Source organism: Triplophysa dalaica, chromosome 13 (genome assembly GCF_015846415.1).
Source record: "Triplophysa dalaica isolate WHDGS20190420 chromosome 13, ASM1584641v1, whole genome shotgun sequence".
In the NCBI taxonomy this organism is placed as follows: Eukaryota; Metazoa; Chordata; class Actinopteri; order Cypriniformes; family Nemacheilidae; genus Triplophysa; species Triplophysa dalaica.
In genome coordinates this window covers 20186363-20210406 of record NC_079554.1, presented here as the reverse complement: position 1 = coordinate 20210406, position 24044 = coordinate 20186363, and the positions used below count along the sequence as shown (strand labels likewise).

The 24044-nt window shown below is 36.5% G+C and overlaps 2 protein-coding genes across 4 annotated transcripts; both read right to left on the bottom strand.

Annotated features, from left to right (window-relative positions):
* Nucleotides 1-259: 259 nt before the first annotated feature.
* Nucleotides 260-5362, bottom strand: napbb (N-ethylmaleimide-sensitive factor attachment protein, beta b). Its single transcript, XM_056765233.1, has 11 exons — nucleotides 5128-5362; nucleotides 4205-4284; nucleotides 3857-3973; nucleotides 2662-2708; nucleotides 2324-2401; nucleotides 2155-2210; nucleotides 1989-2073; nucleotides 1789-1893; nucleotides 1641-1709; nucleotides 1367-1417; nucleotides 260-1287 (listed from the first exon to the last, which is right to left on the bottom strand). Exons 1-11 carry the CDS (start codon nucleotides 5223-5225, stop codon nucleotides 1186-1188), a joined length of 888 nt encoding a protein of 295 aa, XP_056621211.1. The 5' UTR covers nucleotides 5226-5362; the 3' UTR covers nucleotides 260-1185.
* A 1172-nt stretch (nucleotides 5363-6534) lies between these two features.
* On the bottom strand, nucleotides 6535-20557 carry gpcpd1 (glycerophosphocholine phosphodiesterase 1). Of its 3 annotated transcripts, none has more exons than XM_056764153.1 (20): nucleotides 19750-20557; nucleotides 19576-19647; nucleotides 18356-18446; nucleotides 18174-18258; nucleotides 15604-15679; nucleotides 14889-14930; nucleotides 14676-14799; nucleotides 14301-14529; nucleotides 13998-14160; nucleotides 13561-13690; nucleotides 12685-12739; nucleotides 12504-12596; nucleotides 12260-12337; nucleotides 12140-12179; nucleotides 11954-12012; nucleotides 11781-11846; nucleotides 11561-11697; nucleotides 11312-11447; nucleotides 10840-11000; nucleotides 6535-7643 (listed from the first exon to the last, which is right to left on the bottom strand). In XM_056764153.1, the coding sequence occupies exons 2-20, from the start codon at nucleotides 19622-19624 to the stop codon at nucleotides 7448-7450; spliced, it is 2010 nt and encodes a 669-aa protein (XP_056620131.1). In that variant the 5' UTR covers nucleotides 19625-19647; nucleotides 19750-20557; the 3' UTR covers nucleotides 6535-7447. The 3 variants fall into 3 exon arrangements, with proteins under 3 accessions (XP_056620131.1, XP_056620130.1, XP_056620132.1); XM_056764152.1 differs by having other exon boundaries at nucleotides 20249-20557; XM_056764154.1 differs by lacking the exons at nucleotides 19576-19647; nucleotides 19750-20557 and having other exon boundaries at nucleotides 15604-15765; nucleotides 18356-18403.
* Between the last annotated feature and the right edge of the window lie 3487 nt (nucleotides 20558-24044).

Below are 24044 nucleotides of genomic sequence, written 5' to 3'. Positions count from 1 at the left end.
AGAATCCGATTTATCCTACATCTAAACCTTTGTGGGGTGATTATAACCTCACACATTAAATGCATTGCAAAAATGGGCACTTTGGAGGGTTAAAGGGTTAGCTCGACCAGAAGTGAAAATTCTGAGTGAGTATATGAAGACCGGATGTTTTTTTTGTGTAAGAGCCACAGCGTTGCAAGTTGTTTCCCAGCCTTTTGTTAGCCAAGAACAAACCATTAGCAGAAAGATAACCCGGCTTTAAAATGCATCAATCGGGCAGTTGTTTCAATAGTTGTTTTTATTCTGTACATTCTCACAGACATTCAGCAAAGACAGCAGGTGCTCTGTGGTAAAGTACATTGTTTGGTAAGTCTCAATGGCTTCTTAAAAATTCTAGAATATGATAAAACACGGACGATCACACAACACTTTAAACACAGAATGACATGCGCTGCTAAAGACCACAGAAGTGAAGGATATGAGCTATGCATTTACATCACTATACAAATACAGAGCATGGGATTAAAGGTTATATATGGATTTCACAAATACCTCCATTTCAGTGCAAATGAAATGATGGATAAAACAATTGAAAATATTTTGAAATTAGATTTGAAACTGCCAACAATAAATATTGATTATTAAAAATATAAATAACATCCTAAAGTAACATTTCACAGAATCGATTTTAAAAAATATTTACGATTAAGAAGTTACAATTCCTTCTCTTTATTTTATCGGGGAACTGAACACTAAATATAATGTTCAACATTCTGTAGTAGAAAACTGCTTTATTTCAGGCTAACAAAAATAACAAATAAAACCAACTTGTATTTCTATAAATAATAAAAGACAAATCTCCTGACTCAATTATATCTGTACATTTCATGCATATCTCGCATGTTGCAATCCTATGATTGTTACAAAAGAAATGCAGGACTACCTCGAATCCCCATTGCATCTATAAACTTCCCTCTTTAAGGTTGTGGGGTGTGGAGGCCGAGTCTTTGAACTGGAGAGCTAAATTCTGATATGCGCTGTTGTATATAACTGAATATCAATGCAGGCTTATATATTCTCTAGAAATGTTTGCAGCAATACATTTTGACATACTGTATTGGGAAACCTGGACTTGGCCATTGCACAAAACTGAAATGGGAGGGGGAGAAGGGTGCCATGCGGTGGGCGACGACCCCGCTGCGCAGATTATTTCAGGTCGCCCTCGTCGCCCTGAATGGTTTTCTTGATCCGCAGGAGCATGGTGGTGAGCCACTGGTCCAAGCGTGAGATTGAGTCAAACTCCTTCACCTAAGACACGCGTAAACCACTGAAGTATATGATGAAACCATGCAAGCATTAAATTGATTTTTCTAATGATAAGACTTACTGCTTCTGTGAAAGCCTCTGCATTCTGTTCCTCATATGCCTCTAGAAGTTTCTGTGAGGACAAAACTCTTTTGAAATGTATCTGACAGTTTTTGCCTTATATTTTTGTCTACCAGGTGAAAACTGTGTGCTTAGAAAAGCAAAGAACGCCATTCCAAACCACACATTACTGTAGACTTTTACACAACGTCATTTTGATTTTTAGTTAACAATTTTGACTCCATATTTGGGTCAAAATTGACCTTATAACAGAACACGGTTTTCAAGTCACAAACCTTCAGAAGTTTGCACTCTCTTGAATCGGAGTAGGCCGGAAACATCTCTTCATATTTTCCGATAGCGAGCTACAACAGAAAGAACAGAAAGTTTCATCCACCGCCTCCTCCAAATGTTAACATACAGTTGAGTCTTTCATTGATCGACCTTTGCGTTTAGCTCATCGACGATAAAGTGACACAAGGAAGCTTTGAAGAAGTATTCTTTGGCGCTGTATTTCAGCAGGGGATTGTCCATGGTATTGGTTCCAACCTGTTTACGGACACATACGGAAATTCCAGAGTGACTCGGGGACCTTTGCTTAGGCAAGCGTTATAAAGCGTGCGGGAGATCAACAGATGGCATACCTGCTCATAAATCTCGATGGCCTTCTGGTACTGTTCTAACTGAGCGCTGTATGACGCCACCTTCAGAAGACACTTGTTTGCAGAGCTGTACATGAAGCAAAAAGGTCAAACACTATAAAAAATACAATGGGAGAACATTAGTAGCTTGGCTTCTGAGGAGGCTCACCTGTTCGATTCTTCTCCTTTGTAATAGTCGGCAGCTTGTTCGTAATGTGCAATCGCCTTTATATGACAAAAAGAGTGTCAATGATATTCTGTCTAATAGGAGTGTGTTTCCACATCCAGTACAACCGTGAATAGTTTATAATAGTATATTATGCGATGCGGTTTTGTACCTTCTCGATATCCACAAGCTCAGACTCGTACACCTCCGCGATTGTGATATGATGCTTGGCAGCGATGGTAAATCTTCCCTGAAAACAGAATTAAAGAACATTAGTTCCTTCCTTCAGTATGTATAACACAGAGCAGCGAGCCTGACAGACTACCGTGGCTCAGATTTTGGGCAACTTTCAGGAAGATTTCCTCCAAATTGTAGAGCTGGAGCATACATTCAGTGTCTTATTATACAAAGAAGGTTTCTTGACATTCAGTTAAACAGCCTTGTGAGCGTTTCTGCTGTTTGTCCCAGATGACACAGTACAGAAATTAAACTGCTGTAATAACATCTTACCATATCTGTGTAAATATCAATGGCTGCGTTTAAGCACTTGATAGCCTCTAATAGCAAGCATTAAAGAGAAGAGGAGGGAGAGAGTTAGACATGTGACGGTTAAAAACTACTTACAGCATATAAACATGCACTTTCTGACATCAACACAACAAAGATATGCATGCTTACCATCATGTTTGGGAAATATAGTAATAAGTAACTAGCTATCGCTTGAGAACCCAAGCTTGAAAACCAGACTATGACTATCTATGGCAAGCCAACCAGAGCTTTCTATTGTGCAAACATGAACACAAATGTCCTTTAAATCGAACTTTGATTATTTTGCTTGGCCTAGTTTTGTTTATTGCTATTTCTTAACATAATAGAAGAAATAAAAAGCCTTTTCTCTTTGGTTGATCAGTCATGTCATAGCCGTGACCTAATGCAGTAGACCGAAACTGCTTTTTCATTCGATTTTGTATACATTGTATTAGGTGGAAAGGAATCTTTCAGTGGGGAGGCGACCCACCAAAACACAGGCACTGCTTCAAAATGTATATTTAGATGCATTCTTTTTGATCTTGCAACAAATTTTAAGTGGTCAAGCACATCTGTTTTCAATGTAATCTAGCTGACTGACCCGAGTAAAACCAGCAATAAAAGGTACAATGCGGTATTATTATGCCCCACAAAGCATCATGCCCGAAGTATAGTTTCTTTTTTAACGTGTGGCGTAGGCAAGGGACAGCGTTTTTCGCATTTCTCGCAGTATTTAGCTTAACCGCCAGGTGGTAACCATGTCCTGGGAGCATCACTTCAAGGCGGCTTATTTGTACCTTCCATGGCGAGTTTTTTTTTGCCTATATTATATTAGGTTTTTATAAATATTTTCTAAAAAGATTTAAACTGTATTTGGTGTTAGACTTAAAAATCGACCTCTATAGCCAATATGTTGTAATGCGCATGCGTCAAACCCCACATGTACGCGTATGATTCAAAGGGAGTATACTTTGCAAGGCTGTGCATTCGTCTGCGCGCGTACGCTCACATACACAAAAAAAAAGAAGTTCACCGCAGGCTAAATCCTTACTACCCACGTTATTTCTTCTGTATCAGTTCAAAGACTGCCGGCTTACAATAAGATCAATTCAATGAATAATTTAATCGAGCCTACAATCATAATAATCAAGAGATACAATAAAGCAGGTTGCCTCACCATGTGGATCCGCTTTTTTGAACGCATTCCCTGCATCGACATAGCTGGTGGCCGAGTCGTGTTTGTTTTGGAGTTGCATGTGAAGTCTGGCCGCCTGACAGAAAGCATTTCCTGAAGCTACATAAAAAAAAAAGATCTTTTCAGCACATATATCAATATTTAATAAGCCTCATAATAAGCCTAACAACACCACAAAGGTCTTTTACTATCCAGGTAGGCATTTTAAAACAAAGTAAGAAGCTGAAGGGCTATCAAAGCTGCAATACTACCCCATCAATACTACCAAAATTCTTATAAAAAAGTTCTAATTTTTAAAGCCCATGAATTTTGTTCATTTCAAGCACATACCACTCCAGTTTTTAGCCATTTTGAACATGTTGGCCGCTCTGGCATACATCTCACACGCCTCTTCCACTTTGTTATTCCCTCTGAAAGATGGAGAACATTCAGTTAGTTTTAATGTCATCCTCAGATTTAAATTTCCAAGTATTGTATACATAGTGCTAGCGTTTCAATACTTTAATTATACTGTAAATTATAATATTTGGACAAAGTTGACACACACAGTATTTTGGCTGGTTACACTGATAAATGGCCTAGATTAATTCTGTGGGTTTGTTTAACTGGTTCAGTATTTCATGTTTTCTTAAATCAATGACTTAAAAATAGTACAAACTAAATTGTGTATAATTCAACAATAATGCAAAATGTTTGTCAGAAAGTTTGAAGTGTTACATTGCAATTAAAAGTGGCCCTTTGGATTTAATGCATGTCATTTCAATCTTACTGCTTCTTGCAATAAAGAACTGACATGCTCATAACAATACAAACAGAATAAACATGTATTGTAATGAATGACTTAACACATTTGTTTTACTATAGTGGCATGAAATAAGATTTAAACCACGAGCTGATTAATACCGCAGCGCTCCTGCGCCACCAATGCGCCAAACCCAAACACTACTGATCCAAAAACCATAAGGCAAGTGAATGCAATTTTAACAATAATATTAACGAGAAAGATGACATTTTACAAAACGAATCGATGCATACGTTTTTTTAAAGATACGTATTGACGGTTTAGGCTGTAATGCGCAAAGAGGCCTGCCACAGGGTCCTGATCCAGAGACAACACAAGTGCTCCGTTGTATTTATTATGCACTTGTCTATTAAACGTCAAATCAAAGTTATGCAATATTACTGTTTAGTGGTTTGATTGTGTAAATCAGGAAGCATTTTTCAGATAAATAAGGCACCATCTATAATCTTACCCAAACATTCCTCCTAAAAAGGAGCCGGACGACTTCACTTTCTTATCGGCTTCCGCCATAAGTTGAATCGCCTCCTTTTCCTTTCCGGAATTGTCCATTTTTTCAAGAGATAAATGTGGTAAAATCACACCGTTGTCTGTATTTCACTTATTTGCTCGCTTCTTTCGCCGTGTATCCCTTATTGCAGCGGAGGATTACCGTCGTACGGTTTATTAAGCGTAGGCGTTGAGACCGATCACGCAAGGCATCATGGGATTTGGAGTTTAAAGACTGTGGTGGAACGTGCGCTTGTGTAAAAAAGTCCGTAACAAATACACTACAACTCCCATGTACACGCATAAAAGCTTGTTACGAAATACTGCAACCGTTACCGTTACATCGCATTACATTAAACTTATGATTTGAAAAAACTGTTTCCTGCCTTTATTTAAAACTATTATAAATAATATTTTATTTTGGATTATTCCAGTATGTGGACGATTGGTAAAAGAGAAGAATGTTTCCCTGTGCATCTGTGGTGCAGATACTGTAGAGAAGCTTCATTATTTTATTATTTACTTAATTTATCATAGGATATTTTGAAATATGTTAATATAGCATATTAGGTATAGGAATCACATTTTTGTGAATACATATTGTAATGTATTTATATACATAACTTAACAACGAGGTTGTTTAAGAAAAAAAGTACAATTAATAGAAAAAGTGAATAGTTTTGAACACTAGATGGCGCTGTGCATTGCCATACTAAATAGTTTGATTTTGTGTTCAAAAATACATTATCAGCTTTTTAAAATTAATTTAATTGTGTATACTTTGTATAAACAACATGGCTATGTCAAAAATGTATCCCAAAATGTATTAAAAGTGACTTTTAATATCAAGAACATTATGTCAAATCATTTCTTGTCTAAGCACCCTTTATTTTATGGGTTTCTTATCTTCCAAAATAGTGAACTTGGGTTCATTGTAAGATCACATTTTTGCTGGAAACAATTCATTTCAGGAAACGGTGGCTTTGTTTATGTACCTCTGTACTCTGATCTGTGGAAGACAATTCCAAGTGTTGGTGACCTGCCTACCTAGACAGCATTCTTAGGAATGTGACTCAAGAAAATGCAGAAAGCTCAGGAGGTAATGTAAAAGTGTGTAGTTTAAAAGCCTGTTTCCTTTGCTGCTTATGTAATAAGTGTAAGAACAAAGAGGAACTGCGGTGCAGCCAGAGCAGAGTGTTAAATATTGAAGAATGTCACAGCTGCAGAATGACATTATACATCAAAGACCGCTTCACCTGTGATAAGATAAAAGCTTATTCCAACATTCAAGTTTTAAATGCCGAGAATCAAACGCCCATCATTAAACTATTTTATCTGTGAGCAGATTAGGTAAGGAATCAATCTGAAGCAAAACCCTTAAATATTTAATAAATACATTGACTTCCAATAGGAGTTAAACACTTTAGGAAAAAAAGAGTTTTAATGGCATGGAATCAGTTTATTTTGCTCTCAGAGTTGGTTTTGTTCTAATTTGGCACAGTGATGCCTATATAATGAGTGTGGATTCGTTCAGTTGCTTAAGTCCAGTGTGGCGCATGACAGCAAATATGCATGATCTGCCTGTCAAAACAGCAGTATTATTGTGATCGCATTCAACCACACTGATTGTTTTTACATGCATGAAGAGATTACAGAAAAACAATCATTCACACATCAATATACAAGTAAATACAGTATGAGAATTGCACTGATGAAGTGTTGATCTGTTGAAACAATTAGCGTTTCATTTATAATCTGTAGACAGAAGTGGTTTTGATCAACAAATATTTCTTTAAAGCAGGAGTGTGTCTACTGTCTACAGGTGACAATGCCAAGAATAAAACAGCCCTCAGCACAGTACATACATTTTAATACCCCTGCGTTTGTTGTTCATGAAATACTACATTGTATACTGTCGATAGTTATTTCGCAGATAAAATAGAGAGAAATGAATAAGAGAAGAAATGGACGTTCTTGAGACGTCTACATATTTAAAGGTTGCATTTTTTTAAAATGAAATTTCATTTGAACATTACATATACTACTTTTGCATTAAAATATACAGCAATCTGACTAAATGCAGCAAACAAATGTTGCGGCTTTTGAGAAAGCTAGTGTTAATATTCTTCTCATGAGCATTCTCTACACACCTGTCCTCCGCCATCAAAATAAGTTTCAAGTAAAGTTTAGCTAAATGACAGAGTGTATATGTGCATTGGTTCTGTTGCATTGTGGGAAGGTAAGACATGAGTTTCACGCATAGAAGTGGATGAGGCGAGTGATCCTCATGAGGAACTGAGGCCGGAGTCTGATTCTCCGTTGGTCTCCCGGCTTTTCCCCACACAAGGTGTGGAAGAGCAGGGAATGCTGTAGGTGGAGCAGGCACATGATTGTCGCGTCTCCTCTGAGATGACCTCCTTTATAGAAGTATCTTCCTCTACTTTAAAGATGTTAGATTGTTCGGTCTTATCCTCACAGATTCTGTGGATACGGAGAAAGAACACAGTGTTTTCTAACTCTCTGCAAGTTTAAGGACAGAACAGGAAACAAAGAACTGTCATCTAACCAGGGTACAGCTACAAAAAAGTGAACATACTGTACATTGGTTGTGACCGAGGGCAAATTAATCATTTAAAAACACAAGTAGTAGAATCTTCATAGTTTTCATTGCATTATCGTCAACAAATCATGCATTTTATTTCTGGTATAAATTGTCAGATTTACACCACAAATGATGTTATGATTAGGCAATCTGAATGTCTGACCTATCGCTGATGCTCACGCTAAACCAATTCATTCGGTTTAAGGTCTTTCCTTGTCCAATATATATGTTATAAAACTAAGATAAACCAAATAAAAAATGGTGGTTAACCTTCTGGCACCGCAGTAAAGTTTACAGCGTGATCATACATATGAAGAAAAATACATTCCAAATAAATAGACAATTTTCTTTCATGCCTTTATCAATAAGGTCAATCATGCTGGCTTTTCAGAAATTAATGTATTCTTCAATGACTAAATCATTGAGGCACATTAAGTGGATTCATGCACTTTTAAGACCTCTAATTCTGAAATAATCCACAGGGGAAGTGAAAATGCACGTCTGCATGGGAATCGGAGTTCTGTCAAAAAAGATCACCCGGACAAAGCGGAAGCATCTAGTGCTGGGAATGATGTAACAGGCAGCTGAAATGTAAACCGAAGCGTATGAATCAAAATAAGCCAGCTTAAGTATTTTAGCCCCGCTGCAACTTCTTAAAGTTGTACTGCCTCACATCATTGCTGTTAAACACAACAGCGTTCTCTCGCTGCTAGCTGGTGAGTGAGATCAGTCGGGCAGCAGCCAAATGCCAATTAAAAACCAAAGACGACAGGAAGACAACATTACTGGCATCAGAGGAAGTTGAAGCATTGGATTTTGGCACCAAGCATTCATGTATTCTAAAAAAAAAAAGCAAATGACCAGTAAATGATTTGAGAGATGTGAGAAATGTGTTGGGAAAGACAGAATAAGAGAAGCCTGTAATTGGGTTGCTTAGTAGAAGGCACAGCACAAATTATTTCAGATTAGGAAATCACTTAGGAAATCACTTACAGGTCACTTTGGTATAAGCATCAAAGTCCACATATTTGAAGTCCATGTGAACACTGTTTGAATAATGTATATAAAATGCAAAAGTGGCCATCGTGATGCTGGGGTGGAAATGTGGTGATATCCTTGCAAAGCAGAGGCACTCTTTAACTACTTCTTCATGAGCCTCCTCACAAGCCACTGCACAGGCTGGACGGCTGAAATGACTCATGGGTTATTTACATTTAAGGTTAAGATACCTGTGGCCAGACACACAAAACACCGGCAGCTCTGACAGACCTAATAAAAATTCAATATGCTTACATGGCATGACTTAAAAGATTAGAAAATAATAACTCCACCCATTTTATCACTCCATGGTTTTACAGATAATAATGTTCACACGGAAAAATGAAATGTGACATTACTCTTGAACCAAAGGTGTATTCATCTCCTAAATCTGAAATATTAGAATATATGGATGTGATAATTTTTGCATGTTTATGATAATTTCTAAGTGGAATATTTAAAAAATGCATTAGTATGGTTCATAGCTAGATAGTAGGTACAGTGCTCAGCGTAAATGAGTACACCCCCTTTGAAAAGTTTAATATAACATCTGTTTAACTTCCACATGAAAGTATGTTTAATAATATAACTTATATTACACATTTTTCAGTTTTACTCAAATTAGGGTGATGCAAAAATGAGTACATCCCACAACAAAAACTACTACATCTAGTACTTTGTATGGCCTCCATGATTTTTAATGGCAGCACCAAGTCTTCTAGGCATGGAATGAACAAGTTGGCGACATTTTGCAACATCTATCTTTTGTCTCTGAAGTTGTCAATCAGAGGCACCGTGGGAGGCTCACAAAAACTCACAAAAATAAAGTCTTTATATATTTACGGTAGGAAATTTACAAAATATCTTCATGGAACATGATCTTTACTTAATATCCTAATAATTTTTGGCATTAAAGAAAAATCGATAATTTTGACCCATACAATGTACTTATGTCTTTTACTAACAATGCTCCTGTGCAATTTAAGACTGGTTTTGTGATCCAGGGTCACAATTAGACTCACCCGTGGTTGAATTCTTGTTAAATTTATATTTGATCCAGAAACTTTCAGTGGGGTGTACTCATTTTTGCATCACCCTAATTCGGGTATAACTGAAAATTTCTTCTCCAAGTTATATTATTAACTTACTTTCATGTTATAAGTTAAACAGATGTTATATAAAAATAAATAGAAATTGTTTTTGTGTTCATCGAGATATTGTTTTAAATTGTTACTCTTCAAAAGGGGTGTACTCTTTACACTGATTACTGTACATTTATTAAGATATAGTCATAGTCAAGAGGAATATCAGTTGATCAACATCAACATAAAATGTTGTCATGAAAAATATATTTTCAGATTACAAGATATGATCAGACTAATGTTTAATCTTTATAGGATAAAAGTTCTGTCTCAACATAACTTGTGAAAGTAAAGAGTACAAATGGTTTCTGTTGTGTAATTTAAACACAGAACATAATTTATCAGTTTAACCTTTAGCCGGGTTAAAAAGCAGTTTAACATGAAAATGTGCTGCTGATACGCCTGTACCAACAGCCCATAAAGTATGGTGTCAATTACACAGAAATACAGGCACAGGGTGACGTAAGCACTGCCGATGTTTAAAGAGTCAACACGCAACTACGAGCAAGCACCTGTAATAATGGCTTTAAAAGATGACCACTCCTTAACATCAGGCCGGTGTAGATTTAATGTATTTGCCTTAATAATGACAAAGCAGATTTACTCAACCTATCAACTCAACCTTCTTTAAAAACCTTATAACTGAAAACAAAACTATTCACGTAAGTATAGTTATTGTCTCCAACTAGACTATTTATGTAACAACCTTTAGCAAATGTAGCTGTTTTCCAGAAGACTGTATCTATCTAGCTATATTGTTACCATGAATGTTTTCAGGCCGGCTGATAAAGTCACGTACACACAGACTCCTGGAAATTGAGCAATAGATTAAAGAACAGTACATTCTCAAAGCCTTTGTCGTGTTTGCAATATGCTGCGTGATGTTGAGACCAACCTGTCATATATAAGCCCGTGGATGCCCTGGTCCCTCAACTGCCTTCTATTTCCGTGGTCGTTGTTATCGTCACCCCAGCAGAAGACCACCAGCCCTTTGGATTTAGCCTCTTTGATAAACTCCATGTGATGTAGTAGTTCATCTGTGTGAGCGCTGATTCCCTGTGAGAAGATGCAAGAACTTTATTTTTAGCATAAATTCATCTTCGTTCAATCCCATTTAACACTAAGTTTTACACAAAAAAATTAAACCACATTTTACAACCGTAAGAGACAGCCTGCTAGCAAACAAACACATGGAAGCAACGAAACATGATTAGTACATCTCTTAGTTTCACCTAAATGTGTAAAAACTCTGTTTCATTACGCTGTCATACTGAGCGTCTTTTGTGAGCAGTTTCACAGCTATTTTGTTGTGTAGTATCAGCTGCCACAGATGTGTTGCTGCACCATCTGGTCATGTGTGATCTCACCAGAATGTTCTCGCTCTGAGCGAAGCTCATGGCGATCTTCGTGTTCCGACAGCGGATGTCCATTATCTCGGGGTAGATGTCGGTCACACCCTGGCTCAGAAACAGGATGGGATATTTGTTCTGCTTTTGCCTGACCCTGCAGAGAAAACATGGTCGAATTTAAGGGTCTTCGTAATGTATGATGCACACACAATGTGAGTGAAAATTGTTAAAAAGCAAGAACCAGTTTTGTCATGCTAGACATCTTACATTGTGCAAATATCAGGATCGAAACAGGAAAAGATTATCCTCCTGTCTCCGGCGTTCTGCAGCACGCATGTGAGAATGATGTCTAGGAACTGATTCATGTTGAAGTAGGTGGAGAGATTGGCATCCCAGGTGCCGTCCTGTTTGGGGGACACATCAACAATGCGTGTTTCCCTCCCTAGTGAGATCAAAACAATGCACACGTTGTATGAGGCAAACAAACCTTAAACTGAGTGATCCACTTTAGCTCAATGTTTAATCCCACATGTTCTGGAACGGCCTGGAATATCTGCGATCAAACAACCAAGACGTTAGCATAAACTCCTATTATTTATGTGCTACATAAAATCTAGTTTTATGTTTGAACATGTAAAAATGGAAAGGTGGGGGTGATACCTGAGAAAGTGAAGGGAAAGGCTGGTGTTCATCTATACAATCTTCTTCGTCTTGCAAGTCTAGACAAAGCAACACAATAAAAACAAACTATAATTGTTTTTAACCAACTCCTTTTTACTAGGCTTGCATCTATTACTTTATTACTCTGTAGCGCTCAAAGATCTAAAAAACAAGGTCATTTTTTACCTTTGTGGTCTTGAATAACCAAAGCAGTTCTATGGGCAAGCTGTGAAAGACAAACACAGTAATACAGATGAATATTGATTTAACATTGATGTAATTGTACTTAATGTGTAGTTGACTTACTTTAAGAAGCTGAAGTTGGTCAAAGGTCAGATCCTTTACAGGAACTTCAAACAATTCCATTGAATTCTTGTCATTTTTCTATAACGCAACACATGAACAGCACAGAGGAAGAGATTGTTTATGTGGTTTGTTTGTTATTTTATTCAGTGTTTACCACAATTTATGGTATGTAGCACATTCACACCAGGAAGTCCCCGATCTGAGACAAAACACTTCAACCCACAAGTAAAAGTGATGCGGTTACCTTCTTTGTTGAAATACAGCAGGTGAGATCGTGGTAAACAATTGGAATTAAATCCTTGGAGAGATGAACGTCAAACTCGACGTAAGCGGCTCCCTGTGATTTAATGGCAGCGATATATTGTAATTTTAATCTTATCAAAAGTCATGATGAATTGAAGTCGAGTGGCTTTATATACACTCACATGGCTAGCGGCACTTAAAAACGAGGCAATGGTGTTTTCCCTGATCTTGTGATGTCTGAAACAAAAGAAAACATTAAGGACCAAACCCATTTGCTTTTGTTAAACACATGTTGTCTTCTATTTGGTAAAGCACACAGGCGAGTGCTTAAACCCTGTTTTAACCAGTATGTTCAAACAATTGAAAGTAAATACAAGCCTTAGGACACAAAACAGCAAAACAGATGAAACTAAATAGTGGCCTTTATATAGAGACATATTTCATCATACTATGTATAACACTTTTGCAAAAAAGTACATTTGTAGGAGCCTATGTTGAAGGGAAATTCCATGTGTTTATTTTGATATAATAGATAAATATTGTGTTGAATTATTATTTTTATTCTATTTTGCATTATGATAATGATGATCAGGGTAATTACAGTTTACTTCAACTATTAAAGCATTCCTGTTAAATAAAATAAAAAAATACAGGCCTGAATATTGTATGAAAAACTTACATTTAAATGTTGTTCTAAGCAAAAAAGTTTTAATAAAAAATAGTTTGAGCTAAGCACTATACTAATTACCTGATAAAATTAATGATAAAAACCAAAGTAAAACTGAAACTAAAATAAAAAAGAATAAAACCAATATGAAAAATAAATGATATACACGAATAAGAAAATTGCTAATAATTAAACTAAAATCTAAATAAAAGCTCAAAATCTATAAATATACAATATAACATTTTGAACTGAAATAGTTATATCTTAGTTATTGTTATATAAATAAAATTAAATACAAATTGTTGTAGATACAACAAAACTAAAAAGCTAAGATATGATGACAATTCTGGGGGGGAAATCCTGGTAAGACTGCTATATTTTTGCTACTCACTTATGTGCATGTGTGCTGCCTGCCCCTCTATGTCCAACATCTAACGCGCTTCTTTTCTTCCAGTATTTGCTGAAACAATGTCTCATATCACACTGCAGGCCCTGGATTGGACGTATCACCAGGTAATCAACTGAAATCCCATCAAGAGTGAAAGCATTTAGGTTAATAAACACGTCAATGAAGAAACAACATCTTAATCACATTGTATGTAGCTACCAGGCAACAATGCCCGTTGGGCGGCCAACATTAAGTATTTACTGTCGTGATTAATTTCCACCTTTATTTACACAACCAGTCTGTGACATGTTGACAGAAGCGAATGCAGCAGAAAGGACAGATACCATCATGGGCGTCAGGAATGCAAATGAGTTTATGAGGTCAAACTAAAGAAAGGTTTAAAGTCTAAACAGCAGCACATAAGGCTTTATAGATGTTACCTCTGAATTTCCCAATGGTCTGTCTGGAGTTTCGGCTCATGATGGGTAGGGTGACCAAACTGAAATCTTTGCCATTCTCCACGAACGAGGAAGACAAGAGACACGCGGTGCCCACGAGGCCTGGGAGGGAATCACCTTGAACCACGGTCTCACTCAGGTCCTCCTTAACCACAAAGACACGACACAAGTATAACCAGCAGTTTCATTTTGAAATTAATTGTCATATACTGTAGTAAAAATTAAGTTTTTATAGATTTGACTTTTTTTTGTCCAGGTGAACAAACTATTCCTTTTTTCACTCACCTCAAAGAATTCAAAGATGAGTTCCAGGTTGTCGGGGTCCATGGTGTGAATGCTGTACTCTGTCCACTGTGAGGGTTCCAGGGCGTATCCGCATTCGGGCTGGGAATGACGAGATTTGTATCCATCATTGTTAATCATACTGATCTCCAACGTGGTGGTCATCTTATGACATGTCGTTAAAGGGCTCTCCTCCTCTTCCTCTTCAATGCCTTCAACCATCAGTTTCAATCTAAACATAACAAATATTGATCAATAATGGGACATCTAATTCAATCATAATGTTGAATTTTTTATCCAGAACCCATCAACGCCAGACAGAAAACTGTAACAGTTGAGCTCATGAGGTTTTTAGAATCCGTGAGCAAAAAGCATTACCTGAAGCGAGAGTTCTTGAACTTCTTTTTAGTGATAGATACTGGAGGTTTCACGGAGTAATGCAGCCTGAGACGAATTTCAGTTTGGCACGTCAACCATCCAGAGTCCAAACATTCAGCATCATCTGCAGATCACAGACACACATGATTAGAAACCATTAAAACAGGTGCAAGACAATATCAGTCAAATAAACAAATTGGATATAAAACTCACTTTGCATTCCAAAATGCCCGTCATCAATATCATATTCCGGCTCTGCAAGACAAGGCCATGATTTACTATGAAGATCAACTGCTAGTACAACACAACTATAAAAGAAAGAGTCACCAGTACAGAGCAAGTGACTAGTTTGGATGCTCTGTGGTACTTCATGCGTGTAAAACTTTGCTTTGTACTCAATGAAACTAACCATTTGTAGCAAAATTCATGGCATGTTACAATTTATAGTAAACAAGAAAATAACAATTGGTTGTAATAAATGCAGGCATAATTCAACAGGCATTAACGGAAATACTGTGAAGAGATTAGTTCTACATAAATCTGACAATAAAAGTTTGTGAATTTGTCTGAATATTTAAATAACTTAAAATAATGTTTACCATGCTTAAAAACGTGGCAAAAAGCCTGGGAAACTGTTGCTTTAAACAAGAAAAATGTGAAGCTGCTTAAAGCTCAAAAAATGTGCAAATCCTACGTAATGCTACAGTAAGGGTGCAACTAAAATAATGGATAGATAACAACAACCAGGTTTTCTCAACACAATAGAAACAAAGCTAAACAAGGGGACGCTGGATGTTGTGATTATTTTGATTTGTATGTTTTAACATATTCATGGAGTTAAGAGGGAACGCTGCTCTGAATGTAGTTAGCAGAAGGCAGGGCCTTTATGACGTGTGTTAAACATGTGCACTTTTCTGGGTTAAGATACCTGAGGGACTCAATGAGCGTGGCTGTTGATGGGTCTCCCATCTATTGACTATGACTTCACCTGGCCCACCTGCGTTCTGTAAATCCAAATGGGGGTTAAGGTTATGGACAGGTTTTGAAAAATACAACCCCCACTTTGGACACTTAAACCAAAGTTACACTTCTGAAAGAGAAAGAGAATATGAGTCGTTATAGTCATCTCTTTTTCTGCTGGCCAGCCAGTTGGTTGACATCTGAAAAGTGCATTGAATAAAATGAAAAACATTAGCATCACATTTTTGACAGTGTTTAACTGAAGTTAAGTTAGTTTCTGTAACAAATTTCAACAGTCGACTGGCGCCACTGCTGACAGACTTATTAAATGTCCATGCAATGTTTGTATGCAGTAATATTTCATAAGAAACACAATCTCATCTCTGTCGAATGTTTTTATAATCTGCAACACTTGCTTTTATAGCCAATATACGTAATTGTTTGGGACGCCGCATCGCTTTGTTTTTTAATCGATTCCTGCTGTTTTCGATTCCTGTCCAATAAGCTTTATTTTTAATGCATTACAATTTTCTAAGCTGTCACTTTCTACATTTATGAATTGTTTATTGTTTCTATGACAAAAACCTAAACCAAATATGTCAGACCTCTCCTGAAATTCCAATGTATCATTAATAATATAATTTATAATCTAATTTAAAATCAGTTTTCAAAATAAAGCACAGGTCAACTTACCATCAACTATTTTTTTAAATTACTCAGCAGTGTACACAAAACTGTATTAAAAATATGTAAGAATACTGTGTGTATTCTGTTAGTGTAAATGACAGACAGATCTCTAGAGATCAGGTACTAAGTAGCTCTTCTCTTTACTGACTGATAGACTCCTTTACACACAGTTTTTTGCTATTGCTCTTTCTCACCTTCGCATTTAAAGTTAAACGCAAGTCGTGCAGACAGATGTTGAAAAAGTTCTGTCCAGCATTAAACAGATGTCCAAGTAAATATGTTGTGAGACTGTGGGTTATACATATATATATATATATGTATGTGCAGCTCTCTTCACACACATACGGAGCTCATCGTTAGAGAGTAAGAGAGGACGAAAAAGCCCAACGTTTGTAATTCTTCTTGGATCGATTTCCAGCCCTACCACTCAGTCAAAAGCACCGGATTTCAAATTACTTTTTATTTTGTACATTTATTATCTTTATCTTATTTTTATGGCGTTCATTTACCAAAACAAGATGGTGCTTGCCTGAGACGCGGTTTCGTTAACTGGTAATCACAGACTTGCAGAAATGGCCTTCATTGACAAGCCTTCAATATGTTTATCTATCTTTTGGAGATTATATTCAAAGGAACACTTCAGAAGTGGGAGCCTGAAGCCTTAACTGCCATAACTATTTACAAAGGAAAATATCTGTTTATAGGTTGGAACAAACATCATTCAGTATCAGGAGGAGCAATGGAAGACCTTCCTGTTCTGCAGCTTGGGGATAAAACCGGTTCCTATTAAATATTTGTTATTGTTGAAAGCATGATGCTGGAAGAAGACCGATTTATACAAGCAGTTGATGCGTTTTGTTATTTTACATTTTGGAGTATGCTAAGCCTTTTAGTGCCGCTGTTTGGTAGCTTTTGATAAAGAAGTTTCTAATTGGATAAGATAGACTAGCCTCTGTTCTGTTTATTATTTATTTGATTCTTGTAAATTGATCCTTAATTGCTTTATGATAAAAGGAAGTAAATTAATAAAACAACTGCAACCAAAACTTATTGTATAGGAAATAAAGAATTATTAAGGTATTTCTATGTTGTGCATTATTTGTTTACAATGGAATAAAATAATAATAAATAGGGTGGCTAATAATAATAAACAACAAATATAACAATAATACTAAAATAATAAATAACATGTTGGCAATAACCCAACAAATAAGTTATTTCATAAACTTGTACCCCAATTTATTGGGTTAATATAACCCAACAATGGGTCGGTGCTATAACAACCCAGCATTGGCTTTTTCTTTGGGTCAATTCCAACTGTTTTTAGTGAGTAGTTATAGATTTAACTTATTTTTTATGGATATTTATTATTATTATTATTATTGATATTTTAACTTTTGACTAAGATCACAGGCTAAGCATTGTGTATACTGATACAAATATACACCAGAGCAACTGCATATAGTTAAAGAAGAAGTGAAAACGTTTTAAAAATTTTCAACAAAATGGCCACGAGTTGGCTTGCAAAAAACCTGCAGGGAACATTCCAGAAAACCACATTTTCAAGAAAAGAGTTGAGTTTAGCTAAAAGAGATTTACAGCTGTGAACAGGTTGACCTGGAAACCCTGCAAACTCACATCTTTAAAAACAAACTTAAAATAAGAAATAAACATGTAAAAGACAGGTCTAAAAGTGATGCAAGTCTTCTGAATGTGTCAAGTGCTGTCTACTATGTGTCTTATAATTATAAAAACATCAGAAACAACAATAAATGAAAAAGCGGAAATCACACAGGGTTATCAATTTACATTTCAAGTTTAATGTACATGAACCCTTTAAAGCTATCTCACCTTAGATTCAAAAAACAAGCCTTTGAAATATCGATATTTGGTTTCAGCTCCTCTAGGAACCAGAACGGTAGTTCTCCAAAGGGTGCTGACAAGACAAAACAAGCAAAACAACAGCATATAATCTAATGTGTCAAGGTCAAATAAAATGAAAAACAAATTAAAAAATGGCATGCGACACATACCCGTCTTCCTCTGTTGGTTGCAAGGTCACAGCTTCTTGATGACACCACTTGCCCAGGGTTTCACAACTGCCAACCACTGCGATCACCTCACCTGATGCAAAAGTAACACATACAGCCTTTAAGAAACAGCTCGATGCTCCAACCAGAATTGAGAGGTTGGATATGAGGTCCAAACATTTATTGATAATCCATGCTGCCAGCGCAGTGCTGCGTTTATACAATCAAATGTATAGAACTCTAAATCCAGCAAAAATCATTTTAGACTAAAAACATTTAAATCAGCGGTTCTCAAACTTTTTTCGTGCTTTGCGGCCCCCCAAATAAAGTCTAATAATCTTACACTAAGAATTGTAATTAAACCAAAAACGCATTCGGTTATACATTGCCAGAACATCAATTATTTTGGTTGCCGGTCTTATTTTTCTGATGTTCGATTGCATAAAATCTATGATCAATTTCATAAATATTTCTAATGAAATACTTACATTTAACCATTCATATCTATTTTGTTATTCTATCAAAAACAAAAAAATCTTTAGCTCCGAATCAACTTCACAGCTGATGTAACGAAGGCCACAGTGGAGGGGTCAAATTATATTGACTAACAAAATGAGCTTTTCGCCAGCCAATTAAATCAAGACCTTAAAAAGCGTTGAACACAAAAACATAATTTCCCACTAAACATGGCTCCGTGCTCAATTGCGTCACACTACAGAAGTGAAATGTGCTGTGAATGCAGTCGGTGTAGACTTACTACTGCAGTAGAAAAATAAAGACAGCATCCAATAGTAAACGTGAAGGCAGTATCCATTTCAAAGTTGTATTATTTCTTATTATTATTCAAATATCAATGTATTTACTTTACAACAAACATTGTACTATCATTACGTTTCCTTTTCATTATTCTATCAAATAAGTAACACTTCATAATACTATACAGCACTTGATAGAGAGTTGTGCTTGCAGCACTTAGGTCATGTGTCAGATTCTAGGAAATTCCTAGAAATTCTAATTAAATGTACTTTAATGCACTTTTAATAGCTTAAAAACTATTTTAAATATATAATAGTTTGTTATATAATAGTTTAGGATATGCTGGATACTTACATCAAGGAAATGAATGTGACAATGTGCCCACTTTTCCTACAATCATCCTCAACTTCAGATAAATGAAAAAACATATTTATTAAACTATTATAAGTAAAAAGACGTGCACTTACCCAAATCTGTGGTCCCTCTCACAGTCAGAGTGACTTTAGCACTCTCCATGGCTGACACGGAGGAGTACGAACCTACAACACAGTTGAAGATAAACTCAACTCATCCCAATGCAAAACTCAATCTGATCCACGTGAAGCAGAAAATAAATCTGTATCATCTCAGTGTGTCACTACCTGATGTGTGATACTCAAACGCTCTTCTTTATAAAGAACTCACAAGAAACTTTAATTAAATCTTGTCAGAAACGGAAACTAAGCGACCGACCCGGATAGAAGCGAATAACGTGTCAGATTGTTTAGATTACGAGCGATGTGAAGAGAATCTGCCGGTTTCAACACACATGATGAAACAATTGAGGGGAGGAAGAGAAATCAACACGGTCTGAACCGGCTGTAGCCGGTTACTGTCAGTGACGTTCAACAACACCCAACACGACAGACCCTGTGAACCAGATACTCTAAACCCTCGTGACCCGCCTTGCTAGAAAGCAACGTTCAGTTCACTGCAGCTGTTACTTAATATTGAGTGTTGTATCGTGAGGCAGTTTACAACATTTAAGACGCAGGAGAAGAAGAAACGACGTAATGTGACGCCGGTATAATGAATACACTCGCTGTTGAACACGTCTGATACAATAAACACACAAAACAACAACACAAGCAGAAACATTACCTGAGTTTAAAAAGATAAGAGTCTATCTTTATATTTTTCAAACGCTAAACGCGCGTTGACGTGCCCATGTTGACATGTTCGCAAGACGTTGGACGCCGCTGTAACGTGACGCCGTAACCGTAGACGAATCCATTTTGTCACGACAAAAGTTGAGGCATGTTTATCGAGCTTTATGATTAGAATTGCTTTCGAATTATTCTGTTTTTTCCGATGGTGGAAATAAAAAATAAGTTTTGTAAACTGAGATACGACAATGCGAATGTTTGTAGAGAGATAATAAAATGAGGAAGAGCGGAGTAGAACATTAGGCTCCGCCTCTATGCGCTTTCTGAACGGACGTGATTGGTCAGTGTGATGATCGGCGTGTAGTGGGTGGCACCATTTCGCAAAGAGACAGAAGACGCGTGGTCAGTAGGAAGTGCTTGGCAGCATGCAAAAATACACAAAAAGGTTATTCAGCAAGAAACTAAAATGTATTCTTTATTTAGAAATACATTTTTATAAGGCATATAAATCAGACCTTGAGTCTTTTGGCAAGAAAAAAATAACTTAAATGCTGTTTTAAATTATTTAATTTGTGTATTTTGCTCTGTTCTGTAACCATTTTTTTTTTAAATATGTTTATTTTTGCTTATATGGAATTAAATATTTAGAAATTAATTTGTATAAGTCATATTAAATAAGTCCCCATGTGCCTTATTTCTTCCATTAGAGCAAAAAATAAGCACAGAGCAAAATACACAAACTAAATAACTTAAATACACCATTTATTAAAATGAACAATTGATCAAATAAGTTAAACTGTTGAAATAGTCAAGACAAGAAACATTGATTTTTCCCAGTAAACCAACTTTCAGAACTGGTTGCATAATGGGGTGCTTTAGTGCTACAGCACACAACAATGTCGTCTCGAATAAGACAGATCAGCCAGTTTTACAGAAGTAGGTAAGTTTAAGGAAAAATATAATGATTAGAAATAAACAAATAAAAAAACAAATAATGAGGGGACAACAACAACAATATTTTTAAGTTGTGTTTCATAGGTTTGGTACTGTGTTGCCCTTAAATTCTCTATGACCGATGTTTACTGCACCAGTAGGTTTTCCTGTTGCCCATGTAAACTATTGAAAAGGTAAAAACAATGGATCTTTTGAACCGAAGGCTAATTCTCCCAGACCGATGAATGCTGGCTCTTTGACAGTGCTTAGCCATCTGAATGGATGAGACCGCAGAATTATAAATATACAATGAGTCAGTCTGTCCCTCGTTCTCTCTCTGTACCCTCCTGCTGGTTCAACCCTTGTGCTGATGTGTCTGAAACAGCTATTAGAGAGTAATTAGTACAGTGTCCATCATCCCACACACACCCAACCTGCACAAAAGGAAAACAAGCTTTTCAGTGATTATTTTCTTGGATTTTTTAAAAAAGAGAGAGAAAATGAGAAGACTTACTTATGGGTTTCTGTGAACGTGGCTTTGTGTGATAAACATGACCTGGGCTTCAAAAAGCTAATATAATATTCTGGGAGATTTTTTCATGAGAAACTTTTGTATGTAGCAACAAGGTTTGAAATAACTTCTAGATTACTTATCATGTATGTTAAGCAAGTGTCTGAAATTTAGATTTTGACTTTTTGACTATTGGTTAATTTGGTTCATGTATATTGTAAACAGGGAAACAGCTCTTTCTAGTGGCGTGATGTATACATGACCAGAATCCCATTTAATCATATTGCTGTTTCAGACAGAAACAACAACTATTAGAGTCAATTAAAAGATCTTATTTTTTCTTTACAACAAACTTGAGAGACCAAATAATAATATCCTCATTTTGGTGGATTTTCAGTTTTGCAAATACAGAGAATGTTGACATGTTGGCTCTTAGACATTGTGACATTATGTGTGTGAGCCCTTTTTTAAACAAATCAACAGTAAAAGATCTCATGATCAAAGCTGTTCCTTCAGTGAATTGCTGTGCGTTCAATTGGAAGCTGCTTAGATTCATTTGGTTGTGATATTACGACGCAGTGATTCCTATGAGGGCAATTATATTCCATGCTATTAGTTATCAAAGAACCCCATGGAGGGAATGTAAATAAACTAGCTAAGTATTATTTATGGGGAAAGACAGCATTATGCGTGAATGGTCTAGAAATTGCCTGCATAATTAGTGGTGCTTGCTAATCCTCCTTCATTGGGCGATCGAACCCACGGTTATTTTCATTGCAGACACTATTGTTAAAAACAACATACATTAAAGGAGGTACCTACATGTAGGAACCAGAGTATAATAAAGACATGGAGACTGGATTGTGTGATTTGGGGAAGACGGGTTTATGATCTTTTCTCCAACACAATTAGTAAATCATTCACACGGGAAGCGAAACGACAAAAGGATTTACATCCAATTTCAGAGAAATTAAACACAATATTGTAATGTTCTTATGCAAGAAGAGGGTGTTTGCCAATGGTAAAAGAAAACGTTTTATTTTAGCCCATTGATAAATGGCTTTTCCTTCCTTTTAAGTAAAAACATAGCAACATGTTGTTACATTTCCCTGAATGCAAGATATATTCTTGCATCAGTTTGCAAAGCAGTGTTCCTGGAAACCACCGTCATCCTTAATCCACGTTTCTTCTGAAATGTCAAAAATCTACTTGGATGAAGCACTCCAACCACATAAAGGATTTCATGTAGATGAGACTGTCATTATAAAGGGTCTGTCATCACTCATGGGCCATTTGCACATGAAATCATGTCCAGGGCCAGCATACGGGTTGATTCATTTGCACATCAGACACCGGGGCTTCATGACAAGCCTTTATGTGTGACCTTTACGTTATTTTGAGGCGAGAGGAGGCTTTAGACTTTGCATGCGAACAAAAAAACATGCTCACACACACAGGACAACAGAGATAAAAACACAGTCGCTTTGGTGACCGACACAAAAACTAAACTGGCATCAAAATGAAGAGAATCAGATCTCATTAAATTCAGTTCATTTACATGAACAAGTGATGTGATTCATCCTCCCTGAATGTTTCCATTGGTATTTTCAGGGTTAATTGGCTGGATGCTCAAAGATTTTGAATTATTCATTTTATTGAAAATCACATGTTTACGTGTTTCGTCACTGAAAAAAGCACGAGAGCTCATTACAATCCTTATTTGTATAACATTTGCTTTTGAGGCACTAGTTTTCAATGATGGATATCTCTTTTAGCCACGACTGTGTGACTTAGGTGATCGTTTTAAAGGTGTAATGTTTACCTGACCACAGTATCTTCACACTTCATGTCCTTCTTCTTCTCTCAGAGCATCACTGGCCACACACTCACTGACAATCATAATTTTAAGATCTTCAGCAACAGGTTTGTGATTGAATGATGCATTCATTTTCTTCTCTCTTCATTTAGTTTTCCACATGGATGAGAGCCACAGGTCAACCAGAAAGACCAGGCGGATGTTTAAAGGTCCTCAGACCATCGCCCAAGGCATGTGGGATCAGTCCGGTGCACAGTGTTCAAATGTCAGATCTCTGCGTCGGCTTCAATTAAACACCTTTGTCACATTGAGTTCTCATTGTAATCCAGAGAACAGAGGTAATCTGTAAAGTCTGAACGATTTCAGATAGGGCACCTGGGTCGGTTCAGTCGACAATGTCGCCCAAAGGATAACTGATGAATTTAAGTGGATCAGTGGGTCATTTTGATGTGGAAACATCAAAATGACTAAATGACTACAGGCGGAGATTATTACAGCTGTCAATTACATCTGTCTGTCAGTCAGCTGTCT

Excerpts from the sequence above, each read along its gene's own strand:
- napbb (XM_056765233.1), bottom strand. The coding sequence starts at position 5,225 with ATGGACAATTCCGGAAAGGAAAAGGAGGCGATTCAACTTATGGCGGAA. Across the intron at positions 2,709-3,856 it reads CAAAAAAGCGGATCCACATG|AGGCTATCAAGTGCTTAAAC; the intron begins GTGAGGCAACCT and ends GCTTGCTATTAG. Across the intron at positions 2,074-2,154 it reads AAAGGAGAAGAATCGAACAG|CTCTGCAAACAAGTGTCTTC; the intron begins GTGAGCCTCCTC and ends CTTCATGTACAG.
- gpcpd1 (XM_056764153.1), bottom strand. The coding sequence starts at position 19,624 with ATGGAGAGTGCTAAAGTCACTCTGACTGTGAGAGGGACCACAGATTTG. Across the intron at positions 14,530-14,675 it reads TTCAAGAACTCTCGCTTCAG|ATTGAAACTGATGGTTGAAG; the intron begins GTAATGCTTTTT and ends TGTTATGTTTAG. Across the intron at positions 7,644-10,839 it reads CACGGGCTTATATATGACAG|AATCTGTGAGGATAAGACCG; the intron begins GTTGGTCTCAAC and ends CCGTATCCACAG.